This window comes from Gallus gallus, chromosome 3, assembly GCF_016699485.2.
Source record: "Gallus gallus isolate bGalGal1 chromosome 3, bGalGal1.mat.broiler.GRCg7b, whole genome shotgun sequence".
Lineage (NCBI taxonomy): Eukaryota > Metazoa > Chordata > Aves > Galliformes > Phasianidae > Gallus > Gallus gallus.
The window spans coordinates 3,776,998-3,789,297 of record NC_052534.1 but is presented as its reverse complement, the minus strand read 5'-3'; the positions used below and the strand labels follow the sequence as shown (position 1 = coordinate 3,789,297).

General features: G+C 43.1%; 1 protein-coding gene across 9 annotated transcripts in view; it reads left to right on the top strand.

Moving 5' to 3' along the window:
* Nucleotides 1–11,695, top strand: part of KIZ (kizuna centrosomal protein) — a 49,460-nt gene extending 37,765 nt beyond the window's left edge. For 6 of the 9 annotated variants that reach the window (XM_046938690.1, XM_046938689.1, XM_046938688.1 and 3 more), the window contains 3 exons: nt 1,049–1,148; nt 9,060–9,103; nt 11,459–11,695. In XM_046938690.1, the coding sequence (XP_046794646.1) occupies nt 1,049–1,148; nt 9,060–9,103; nt 11,459–11,562 (248 nt within the window). In that variant the 3' untranslated portion in view covers nt 11,563–11,695. The remainder of the gene's footprint in view (nt 1–1,048; nt 1,149–9,059; nt 9,104–11,458) is intronic. The other 3 variants (XM_040697002.2, NM_001006394.2, XM_046938691.1) reach the window with 1 other exon arrangement.
* The last annotated feature ends 605 nt before the right edge of the window (nt 11,696–12,300 follow it).

Below are 12,300 nucleotides of genomic sequence, written 5' to 3'. Positions count from 1 at the left end.
GCTTGCTTAGAATTTCAGTCACATCTATATAGCTACATGTATACAGAGGTCTCGTTGTGTCCCAGTTATAATTTATAGTGCGAAGTAGCCTTGTAAAGTGGGGTTTGTAATTAAGCTTCATGGTCCATGGAAATAACCACAAAGATGAGCAATTGTACCATTCCAGTGAAAGAATTTAATCTATTTACTTTCTTAAATCAATCTGTACGGTATGGAAATGAGATGCACAGAACGGGGAGGAAATAAAGGAAAGTGTGGATAAAAGATTTGGGAATGGTTGACTGTTAAGTTGGCTGTTGAGTCATAAAAAAAAATCTAAGATCTGTGTCTCCCAAATGCAGCTCTCTATTTGAAAGGGAATGGTTAAAAATACTGACATATCAAATAGTATTAAGAGACGTTAATGTGTACTAATACGTTTAAGGGGAAGGAGAATGAATGTAACCCTTCTTCCTGATTAAGGCAAGTAAATTAGAACTTGAGGATTAGAAAGAAAATGAAGAAAAAGTGTAAATCCTTGAAGTTTTGCTTAAAGCCGATGTGTGATGCAATACAATTCTTAAACCCAAAGTTTGCTCTTTTGTTCTGAAATAGGTCAAAACACACAAACGTTTCTGGGTTCACAGGAAACCATCATCAGGTCACTGAAGTGATACTAAGGGAGGCTTGTTTTCTATATTTTTTTTTAACTCATCTTCACCATCGTGAGCAAAACGCCCCGAGGTGCACAGCCATTGCTGCGTCCTGGCCCAGGGATGAGGGCTTCTCTGTCCATCTGTGCAGACAGCCTTGGCCTCGCCATGCCAGGAGCACCTGGCCCAAGCAGTGCTTCCATGCAGCTGCTGCCAATATTGCTGCGTGCTTTTCTGAATACTTACTCTGAGTTGTACTGATAGATGCTGCAAGATGCGTAGATGCATTTTTTTTTCTTTATGTTCATTTAGCAGCTTGCAAAAAATACCATCAGAATCCACCCTCTCTGAGAACAGCAGCTGTAACGTCTTCAGATTTAATGTTTGAAAATTTATACTTTGTGTTTTTCACTTAGCAGGTTGTGTTATTGGGAATAATGGTTCCGAAGCAAAAGAAAGCCAAGAAATGTGCTCCGAAAGGAGTTCATCCAGTGAAAGAAGCGGTGACCTCTCAAGGTAAAGTTATTAAAGGATTTAACATCTGAAATGTTTCAGTGGAATGAGAAATGCCTGCAGAATGTGACTGAATCTCTGATGATTTTTACTTGATCCGAGGTTAAGGCTTGTATTTATGTTTATCTAATAAAACAACTTAAACTCCGGTACACCTTAGAAAATATTTGCACCAAAGCCAAGTATTGTTTTGCAGCTGTTGTTTTCTCATTTTAAGACTCAATTGACATCTCAGTGAACCACAAATTAGCGTGTACAGCTGCTCTCAGTAGGGCTACTCAGAGGCCAGACAATAGAAGTTGTCAGGAAAAGGGCAGACAGAAAACATAAAGTCTTCAAGAAATAAAGTGATGGGTTTCTTCTCGGTGTAGCTGAGATGTAAACTAGTTGTAACTGGATCGTGCTTTTCACAGTCTGCAGAATGGTGGTTTTTTCCCCTCTTATTTTTGATACTGGGATATTCGCAGCATGTCTGTCTTGCTTTCACGCTGAGTGTGTTTAATTGATGGCCTTGCAGTTACCTAAAGAATGCTGTTTATTTAATTTTAAATACAAACAAACAAACAAAAAAACCCAAACACTTTTTTTTTAGCACTGCGGTACTTTGCTTTGGGTCCCTCAGCAGTTGTGTCAGATATTCCCTGTGTTCTTCATGGGCATGTAACGGTAATCAAACAGCAACAATCAAATTAGTGGTCAAGCAGCAGCAGAAAATAGGATATAGCACAGCCATCTCATGAAATATTGGCTTGGCTTTAGATTCTTATCTGCTCTTATTAGAACAGCCTCGCAAGTGGGCTCTGCTGTTGTGTGCCTCCTCAGCTGAAGACAGCCATTAATAGCACTCAGGAAAAGACTTTAAAGCATCCTGATAAATTTCTAACTCATTCTACTGATAAGACATTGATATCTTTCTGTATTTTCTGTGTATTGTTATTGATGAGGCCAGTTTTGACACAGACGGCTATTCTGATTTTGCAAGTTTTGTTCTGTCTTCAGAATTAAAACACAATCTTCCTGCAGTTCTTCAATACGGCTAATAAAGGCAAGCAGTAATAATATATCAATGAAGGACGTTCGTGCTTTTGTTTAGGGTTAGGTCTCATGACTCCAACTCTTCCTTATTTTTTTCCTCTTTATTTTTAAATCTATTTTCTGGCACTTAGTTTGCTTGCGAATGAGATTCCGAATAATAATAGTTAATGTTAGGAAGTTCAAGGGTTTCGCCGTAGGTGAATTTTGAAATGCTGAATTTCAGTCATTCACGGAAGCCCAGGACAGCAGGCAGAGAAGGACAGAGCCCTGGGGAACTTGCTTACGGGACTGCTTGTTAAGCACCTAAATATGTGCGTAAGCACCTAAATAAGCACATAAAATACATACAATTAACGATGAGAACTATTTAAAAAAAAAAAAAAAAGCTTCTAAGCTGTGGTTTTTCAGATGCTGTTTATGTGATGTCCTTTTTTTAGTGCTCTTTTTAATTCTTACTTGCAACAGATTTTAGCATCACTCTGCCCCGTAGCTTTGTGCCTTCCAGCACTGAGCAGCAGTAGGTGCACCGGTGCACGGCGGTGCTCCTTAAAAAGCAACCAATCTTACAGCGGCTCAAAGTTTGTTCCCAAAACAGCTAGGAAAGCAATCCTAATCCTCCTTTTTCAAGGTGGAGTTTCTGGCTACTGCTTGTTTTGGACACCTGACGTGGACGTTGCACGGGGGCAGCACGGCAGGAGCAGCGAAAGAAGCGCGGTGGCAGCGCCCGGGTGCTGCTTTGCGGTCAGGACGCGGCGAAATTTCTTGGCCGCTCACACGTAAGCTCTCCACTTAGTGCAGTCACTTCTCGTGCTTTATTGCTTTCACAAGTGGTCTCGAAACCCACTACTTGAGAATAAACATAACCGTGTAGTACTGCCGTGGTACTTTTTATAAATTCTTCTTTGCTCTGGTTTGTCACTGAGCTGATGAGTGACCTCGAAAAAGACCCTGCTGGACCTAAATAAAAAAAAATGGCTTCCTCTGATGTCCTGGAGACAATAATTATGATGTGCCAGTTAAGCCCAAACTACAGCTGAGGGATTTTACTTTAAAGCGGAGGCTTGGGCGCAAAAATGCATTTATAGCTCTTTGTCTGGCACCTCATTATGTGTGGGCCTGATTCATTAAGTAATTGGTTTGCAGTTGTTTACATGAGTATTAAGGCTTTCTATTCAGCAGCCTTTGAGAGATACATTGTGCAAATGTTGCATGTTATGAATGCAGAATGAGGGGCAGGGGACCGGTCCTATTGGCTAAACACTGCACTCTGTTGAAAAGCAAGAGAAAGAGATTGGGTGCTGCTTTGCATAGCAATGACTTTCTTAATAAGCTTTACAGATTAATACACACAAGCTATAAAAGATGCAAAGAGATACTCTTAGCACATTTATACATGCTCATTTCACTATTATGGTACTGGAGATGGGAAGAATTGAGCTCTTTCATATTCGGTTTTTCAGTGCATGTCTTCAGTGCATGAGACTTAATAGAATCCGATGTTTATTGTATTATAAATCATGGGGAAGTAGGCAGATCTGCAACAGTTTATTATTAAAGATTCTTTCAATGTAAATCTTTTTCGGCCATTGTATTTCCTACAGCAAAATCATTTTGTGGTTGAGTGGGGATGAAAGGCATAATGTACGAAGGAGTGAGTCTTAATAGGAAGCTGCTCTCTGAGTAAAGACCACTTGTTCCCTTTTGTTCGGAGGTGCATGCCAGAGCTTCCTCTTCTCCCACAAATATTGTCTGCTTCTGCCTTAGGTATCAAACTGGCTCTTCTTTTTTTTTTTTTTCCCCTGGGCTAATTTACTTTATCGAGCTGCTTGTAGGTGCAACTTTAGCCAGAAGAGTGAAGGTTTTGCAAGAGGAAAGAGCACGTTAAATTATATAACCGCTCGGGGGGGAGAAGGTATCATAAGTCAGGCCTGAGTCTCCCCGAAAGAGCAGGCAGAAGGCGATGTGTGTGGCATTGGGCGGCCCTGTAGCGATGGCTGCAGCCAGAGGAGGTCACTGGCTTTCGGGATCATTCTGCGGTTTTGATGCAAGCCGTTTATTTTTCTTGATGACTTGTTTGCTCTGTCTAGCTTCCAAATAATCTGAAGATTAAAGCCGCGTTACAGACTGAGAAGCAAATGAAAAATGTAATTTGTCAGGACGTAGACATGGTGTAAAGTATTTTAAACTTTGATTAATCTGCATTCTGGAAGTAATCCAGCCCGGTCCCCGGAGGCTGTTTTTTAGTCAAAAGCTGCCTCTAACAAACTCAGATTTAATGAGATGTAAATAAAAGTTTTCAGATTGTAATTTATCCTCTTAATTATTCTCGGAGGAAATATTTAATAATCAACCCGCTGTAACTAATGGGACGCTTGGCTTGCCGTGCAAAGCAGCGGGTTGGCCATCAGGGGGCACTCAGACTTTGCTGAACTAGGAGCTCTCCAATTCATTTTGCATCCTCTACCTGATGTTGTTATTGCTATCATTTTAAATCTCGATGGCGTTTCGTGGACTTGTGAGGCAGAATGGCTGTTTAGGCTGCAGCTCTGACAAGGGATGCCAAAGCTTTGGGGTCAGGATTTTCCAGGGTATGCATTAAGCAGGAGAAGGAAATAGCCATTGAGAGCAATGGAAGCAAGGGAACGCGGGGCAGAGTGGGGTGCTGCAGCTAGTGTTCTGCACCTTTAGAGCCACGTGTGTGTAGGTGAGTCCCTGCCTGATGGTTGTATCCTTCTGCAGAGCTTGATTTGTCAGATCACTTCTCACAGAGGTCGACTGTAATTCAGGGAAGTTTTTTCAGCAAGTCCTGTGGCTATCACATCTTGTCTCAGTCCTAAGAGCCACTGCCACAGAAACAGTGATGCTGTAGCAGCCGTGCTCCAGGGCGGTTAGCAAGGGTGGCATGCAAGGATGTTGCACTGTGATGGATTTTGGTCTGTTCTTCTAAGCAAGAATATATATACATATATTTCTTCAATGTGGTACACTAAAGCAGGGAGCGATCTTGAATGTAACTTGATGTCAATCTTTGTATCCTACAACAAGAGTGATCATATTTGCAGTGCAATTACTTAAATTCGTTGTTATTGTTTCCAGTCCTCAGCAAACGACGGTGTGATGAATAGATTCGTTAGTGCATTCCCCACTCTGTAACTTCACTGCGCTTCCGTGCTGCCCAGTTTCTAGTAAACTATCAGCAGAAAATGACAGTGCCATCAGAGTTGTCCTGCAGCTCACAGCAAAGCATATTTATCACACAGGGACACGCTGAGCTGAGGCTGTCACATCAGAAGCACCGGCACCGAGTAGCCTGGCTTGATACTCCTGAAAGGCTTTTAGATGTTTCCAGAAAATGATTTTTAAAGATAAATCTGCAGCTTTGCATCCTCACGTGTCACAGGGGAGAAGCTCCGTCACTTCTTTCAATGAGGGTTATGAAGCACTGCCCTGTGAAATATAAATGCTCTATTTGTTTTCTGGTGCCTCAGCGCTGCTTTCATGCAGGAGAGGCACACAGCCTTGAAACCTCTGGCAACACCAGCCACACTGTCAGCGTTCCTGAAGCCCCCACGCTTCTCAGTGTGTTTGTCTTTCTGATCAAACTTGACATTGTTTTGTTTTTCTTGATGTTTGGGTGGTGGTGGTTTTTTTCCTTTGCTGTTTCGGTAGTGTTGTGGGTGTGGGCTGTGTGTTTTTTTTCCTTTGTTTTAAGGCATTTGGGTGTCCTTTTTCTTTATTTTTTTTGCTCGTTTCCCTTGTTGAACTTCAGTGCTTCACTAGCAACAGTGCTGTGGCAAAGATACCCAGACTGGAGTAAACATCTTCTCTTGTTTTGTTTTTTTTTTTTTTCCCTATTTCACATCTATTAACTTGCCTTTTTGCTGTACTAGTTTTTTCCCTCTTCATATTAATTTTCTTTATGGAGGAAAAAAATATTTTCGTGGAGCTTTTTCATTTCTTATTGTTGCAGAATCTGCAGCACAAAAAAAGCCTATTTCAACAGAGTAAAGGAGAGATTAAAAGGCCCTTTGAAGTTAAACCGGTTTGGGTTTTTTCTTTGTTAGAGCCTGGGTTGAGTTTGGCATTATTTTAGGGAAGAAGCAAATGTGTAAATGGATATCGAGGGGTCACTACAGAGGATTAGTCAAGGCAGGGAAACTGGCCTTACTTCATTTATAGCCCTAAAATTTCTCCTTGGAGGTCTGTGTGGTTATTGTGCGCTCGGTATAGCAGACGATAACTTTCACGATTGAATTTCCTGACTTCTCAATATGGGTGTTTTGCAATGTAAAGGTTTTCTTGCATCTCGACTAACACTTCAGACATAATTCAAGAATTTTACTCCCTGTGACAAAGCTATCTTGCAGTATTTCCAGTCTTGCTTTGACTGAGTTGTTATTTCTGCCCTGGCCTTTCCGTTTTCCTGGTACCATTTTCTGCATCTCCTCCAGCATTTCTCTGTATGCCACCAGCTTCCACGCCACACCGTTTCCTGGCATCTCCTTTTCTGCCTGATCTGTGGCACTGATACCTAGCTTCTGACAAGCCCTGCCACATACACCTTTGGGCTGTTTTGGTAGGGAATTCTGGCTTTTTGGTAGAACGTGAACGTCTGTCTTTGCCCCCTCTTCTGTCAGCAGTGGCTGTTTTCTTCATGGGAAGGTGGGGGAAGGAGGAAAGGTTTTTAGATCTTCAGAATCTTAGAATCACAGAATGACTTGTATTGGAAGAGACCTGAAAGGCCATCCAGCTCCAACTCCTTTGCTGTAGGCAGAGTTGCCACCCACTAGGCCAGGCTGCCTCATCTTTTGGCCATGGTGGTCCTTGCCCACCACAACTTCTCAGTGAGGCCTTCAGGATTGTGCAGGGCTGTGGATGCTCTTCCACTGCTCATCCTGTGGTCCTGGTATTGCATGGTGGTCCTCAGCCCAGCAGGGGCTTTGGATCCACCTGGACAGCCCTCACATGTCCAATCGTGGCCTGAACCGAGTGGAGCAAAGGGTCGCTTTGAGGCTGCATGATAAAGCCTTTCCACCTCCCTTCCCGACAGTGGAAACGAAGCAGTAGGCAGAATAAATGATAGCTGTCAGCTGTGTGAGCTTGTTTTAATGAAATACTTGAAGGCAAAATGGTTCTTGTGCAGTCTGCCACGGAAGTCACCTCTACGTTTGCAGCTCAGCAACAAGTGGTTTCTCACTCTACACCCCGGGGAAAATGATGTGGCTGAGGGAGTTGCCTCCTCTTAAGCACAAGCTGTGGGCTGAGCCTGGGATATGTGGGGCACCTCCTGGGGAGTGCCAAGGGTCAGGAAATCTCAACACAGTGAGCAGGAGCTCAGCGTGGTTGGTGTGTTCGAGGCCTCAGCCTGGAGGACTGACTTCTGCAGTGTGTTCAGCAAGCGTTTGGAGTGAATGAATTCCAACCAGAAGTTGGAGTGTAGTGTAGGGTGGGATTTGACTGACTAAAACCAAAAGGGATTTGGATGGCATGCTGCTGACTGTCAGATGCGCTTTCTAAGGCTAACACATTTTTGAGTTAATTATTTAAAGAATGTATTTCTAGTTATGTCTGTACTTAACTAGTACTTGTATTTGTTACTAGTACTTATATGTTCTTTTGGTATCTCAGTTGAACTTCAGCTATGTTTAATGTTCTACTTCTGGGAATGTGTGAATCCCTTTAGAGAAGGGAGACTGGGGCTAATGGTGTTCACAGCTTGTAGAAAATGAATATAACTAACATGAGCTTTCTCCTAAAAGTAGGAGTTGCTGTTATGTAGGTAGCTGTAATGCAATGAAACTTCCCCCTGCTTTAAGCTGAACTTTCCAGCTGTAATCACAGATTCTGGCTGAGTACTCTGGTGTAACCCAAGCGATGAATCATCTGTCTTTTTGTATCTCCTTGACAAATGCCTTCATTGATAGCAGTCAGAATACTTTTAACTCCTCGCTTCAAGTAATTATGTATTAGCTGCTGTGTCTCTAAATGAAATGCAGCAAATTGTGTGAAATTTTGACAGCTGATTGAGTTCTGACTGTAGCAACAGCTTCAAATTGCAGCTTGACATTTGCTTACATTGGACTAGTTCACACAGTAATGTCACAAATATCTCCTATTTGATCTTCCTTATTAAAATCAGCTGAAGCTTTATTTTTAGAGCTTATTGCAGGATTGTTAATATAACAGTTAATTCTCCTACATCATTGCCCCTATGTGATTATTTCACAGCACCAACACAATACACATGCTACACACAAAAGATCAAAATGATTCCAGCTTGTTTGAGAGATTCAAAAGGGCCTGTGATGCTCTAGACACAAGAGCAGTCATTTAACAGAACAGAATCGCAACTGCATATACATCAAGGTAGATCAAAGGCAGCTGGAAGATTGCACATTTACATAGGGATGTGGGTGATGCTATGGGAACCCAGTAGCTGACTTGGAGGAGTGAGCTGGCAGGACGGGAAATAAGGAAGTTCAGTGAGCATCAATGGGGGGTGCTTTTATTTTTGTTTGCATTTTTTTTCTTTACTTTCTTCGCGTATCTGAAAGGCTGCAAAAGATAGATGAAGCTCTGATGCTTTGTCCCCTTAATTCACTACTGGTGTACATCAGCAGTGCTAGCAACGGCTGCTTCCAGATCACACTGCCTGAACATCTGGACCAGTGTCCCTGTGGCATGATAATTTCTCCACCTTTTATAAGACATAAAAGTGGGAAAAACAACAACCAGGGAGCGAGTAGTTACTAAAAAAAAAAAAAGTTACAGAAGTTAATGATTTTTTTTAATCATCTCATAGCTTAGAAAAATGTCAACTGAATGTCTCCTAGTTTTGTGACGTTGTGCTGAATATTTACAGTCTTTCCCTGTTTGCAGGCCTGAATTCAGGAAGGGAGCCATAACTGCTATAAAATCCAAAGGTAAGAACCAGCTGTTAAACTACTTAAAAGCCTGTGTCTTTCCTAGGGAAATTTAAATGGCAGAAAGCCTCTAAATACAATGTTATTAAGGGGATGGGGGAAATGTGGAATTTCCCTGACTCAGCACAGGAACAGGCAAATGGTTATTGATGGGGAATTCTGGATCAGAGAGGACATGTTTCACAGTGCATGATTTGGAAGGGCAGTGATCTTTGTGCTTGCTGATTTAAATCAAATAGGAGCAAGAGAATCAAAGAATCTTATAATCACCAAGGTTGGAAAAGACCTCCAAGGTCATCCAGTCCACCTACCACCAATATTCCCCCACTGAACCATATCCTTCAAGCCTAGTGGAGGAAAAATCTGACAATTTTTTTTTTCATTATCCCTCTTTGAAATACTCAGTGCAGAAGCAGATGGGCAGCAGCATGTTTGTTTTTGGGGTTACCATAGGTGGGCTCACAACAGCATCTGTATACACGTGTGTGTCTGAAACAATTTTTTTTCCATGTGCAGGCTTGCTTTTAAATCAGTGCCTGGATCCTGCATGTTTTCATTCTCCCCTACATTTGATTTTACTTTTAGTTACCTTAACTGCTGGTGTCTGAAGTCACCTGTAACTGTAAGAGAAGGCAGCACTGGGACCAGAGAGCTTTTTGCTGGGAGCTCAGCCTCAGGAGCTATGCAGTCCTGAACCTAGCTTGTTTCAGGGTTATGGAATCTGAGCTGATTTCAGGATACCATTAACCGTGGCTGCTTTGATGGCATTTGAAAGGCCTCTGTTGCACCTCTAGCCTGCTTAGCTCCCTGCTGGGGAGCTGCGTGTTGTGGAGCCCTTCGGCACGTTCAGCATGGGAGTGAGCATGGGGTACAGCCTGCCCTGCTGTGCTGCTCGTGGCAAGACCTGCAGTCCAGGGGTCTGGGGATATAGGATGAAAGGTGCAGCTGCTGCATTTGTAGATAAGGTATTTATATAGCTTGTGCCATCAAAAGCACAAAATAGTGAACAGTGCTTCAGTTGAATACGAGCTGAAATTTCTGTGTGAGGTTTGACAGTTTGCCTCTCTCCTGCTGTCTGAATCTGTATTTGTGAGGCTTTTACTTCATTTGGGACATCAACTTTATTTTGGTAACTTTGGAGAAACGAGGACCCTCTGAAAACCTTCAGGAACTGGCAGTGCAGCTCTGGAAGTAACTGTAGGCTTGACATTCTAGCTTGTGGCTGCTTCCTATAGTGGGCTGAGAGAGGGAAATACGTTATGTGTCTGCGGACAGCCTGCAGGGAGGCTTCATCAGAGCAGGGCAGGGGGAGGTGTGGGGCAGGATGTCTGTGCCCCTGCCCTTCCCATGTACTGCCCTGGGGAACCACGAACCCAAAGGAAGGAATTTGTGCCTGTTGTTGCCCCCCGTGCTTCTGTTTTCCCTGACTCCCTCAGCCTATGCTTGTTGCTGTCGTGGGTGCAGTTTAACATTCAAACGCTGTTGATGCAGAGCCCAGTGTTGTTGCTGGTCAGCAGCACTCCTCAGTGGCCCTTCTGTGGTGAAGCAACTATCTTTTCTGGAGATAAAAGCGTGGCTTTTTGTTGTGGTTTTCTTTTTTTAATCAAGGGAAAAAGAAAAATTAACAGTTACTGCACGACTGAGCTGGCAACCTTCACACCTGAATCGTCTCATCAGGCCTTCGTTGTGAAGAGCTCTGTGTACTTCCCTGTGTGTCTGCTGCTTTTTTTTTTCCCTCTCCTTCCATGGGTCAAAGGAATTTACATATCGAGGAATCTCTCAAGCACTTCAAATTTAAATGTGATTCTGTTTTTCAGTGAAATTGCTTGCTAATTACCAGGTCCTTTTGTTAAAGCCATCCAGTTCTTTGAAGTCGTTTTTGTCTGGATGCGGTCCTGTCACAGAGTGGTGTTTTTCCATTTGTGACATCATTGCCATTTTTATGCCAACTCTGTGATGTCATGGCCATCCTGTGACTTCACTGTAGGGTCAAGTAGAGGGAGAAAGTGGAACATAATAGACAAAGCTGTCATTCAGGCAGCAGATGGTCAAGTAAATTGCTTGGAGTGGAAATATTCTGTCAAACTACCTTGAGGAACAATGAAGTCAGCCCTGTAAATGGCTCACTGTTCCTCCACAGCAGCTCAGTTAGGAGACCACAACTTGGTGACAGCACGGTGCCAGAAATGCACACCTCTGATGGGGGTCCTCAAAACAACCCTAACCCTGAGCTCCTCTATAAGCCACAGTGTCTAGCTACCTCAAAAGAGCTGTGAAACGATAATGCCAGTGCTGTGACATGAGCACGGAAAAGATTTTTATAATTCTCCCTTTATTTTTCTCCTTCACTCTCAGCTTTCTGGGGCGAATCTGACGATAGCAGCTCTGAGGCTGTGGATGCTTTGCGTCCTCAAACTCGCAGCCCAGAAGCAGATGACTTCGATGACTTCTATGATTGAAGTTCCACCACTTGCTTTCGGGAAGCAAATCGACAGCATCATCTTCCACTACTTCAGGGCTGCTGTCTCAGAAGTGCACCTCATCGGTTGATATTCACATTTAAATACGGAATAAAGATTACTTGGTATTCTACACGGCCTCCTTGTATGCATGTTTTCTCTTAACCACCAAGTGTTTTTCTTTTCTGAAGAAAATCCAACTGAAGGTGTGTCCTCAGATGTCCACTTACCCTGTGGTGGTTGTACAACTTTCTCAAGAGGGCTGCTGGGACCCACTGGCTAGTTCCCCATTTCTTTCTGTGACTGGGGATTGGAGCTGATTGTCTGCAGGTCTCTGTTCACAGCAAGGACCTCCTGCCCAGTGTCGTATAAAAGGCAAGGGATGCATCTGTGTCGTGGCTAATCCTACATGACAGAGATGAATGGGTTGTCACAAACAAGGTGTCAGTCAGCTGTGATTGGGAAATTACACCTCTTGGGTCAAAAACTTGCCAGCCTGACAGAATTACACTTACTCTGAGAGTGGTCCCAGCTACTGTAAGCGTAAAATGTGGCCTTGGGTGATGCTGCTGTCCTTGGGGCAGCAATGTCATCATGCTGTGTGTGTTTATTTCTCTCTGTGATTCAGACCAAGATCTAGAAGAGGCACTGACCAATGGGGAGCCAAGTCCATTTCTGTTCCTTGGTCGTATGTGATCAAAATATATCTGCTGCAGGAGAACTGTGGTTGGGCTGTAT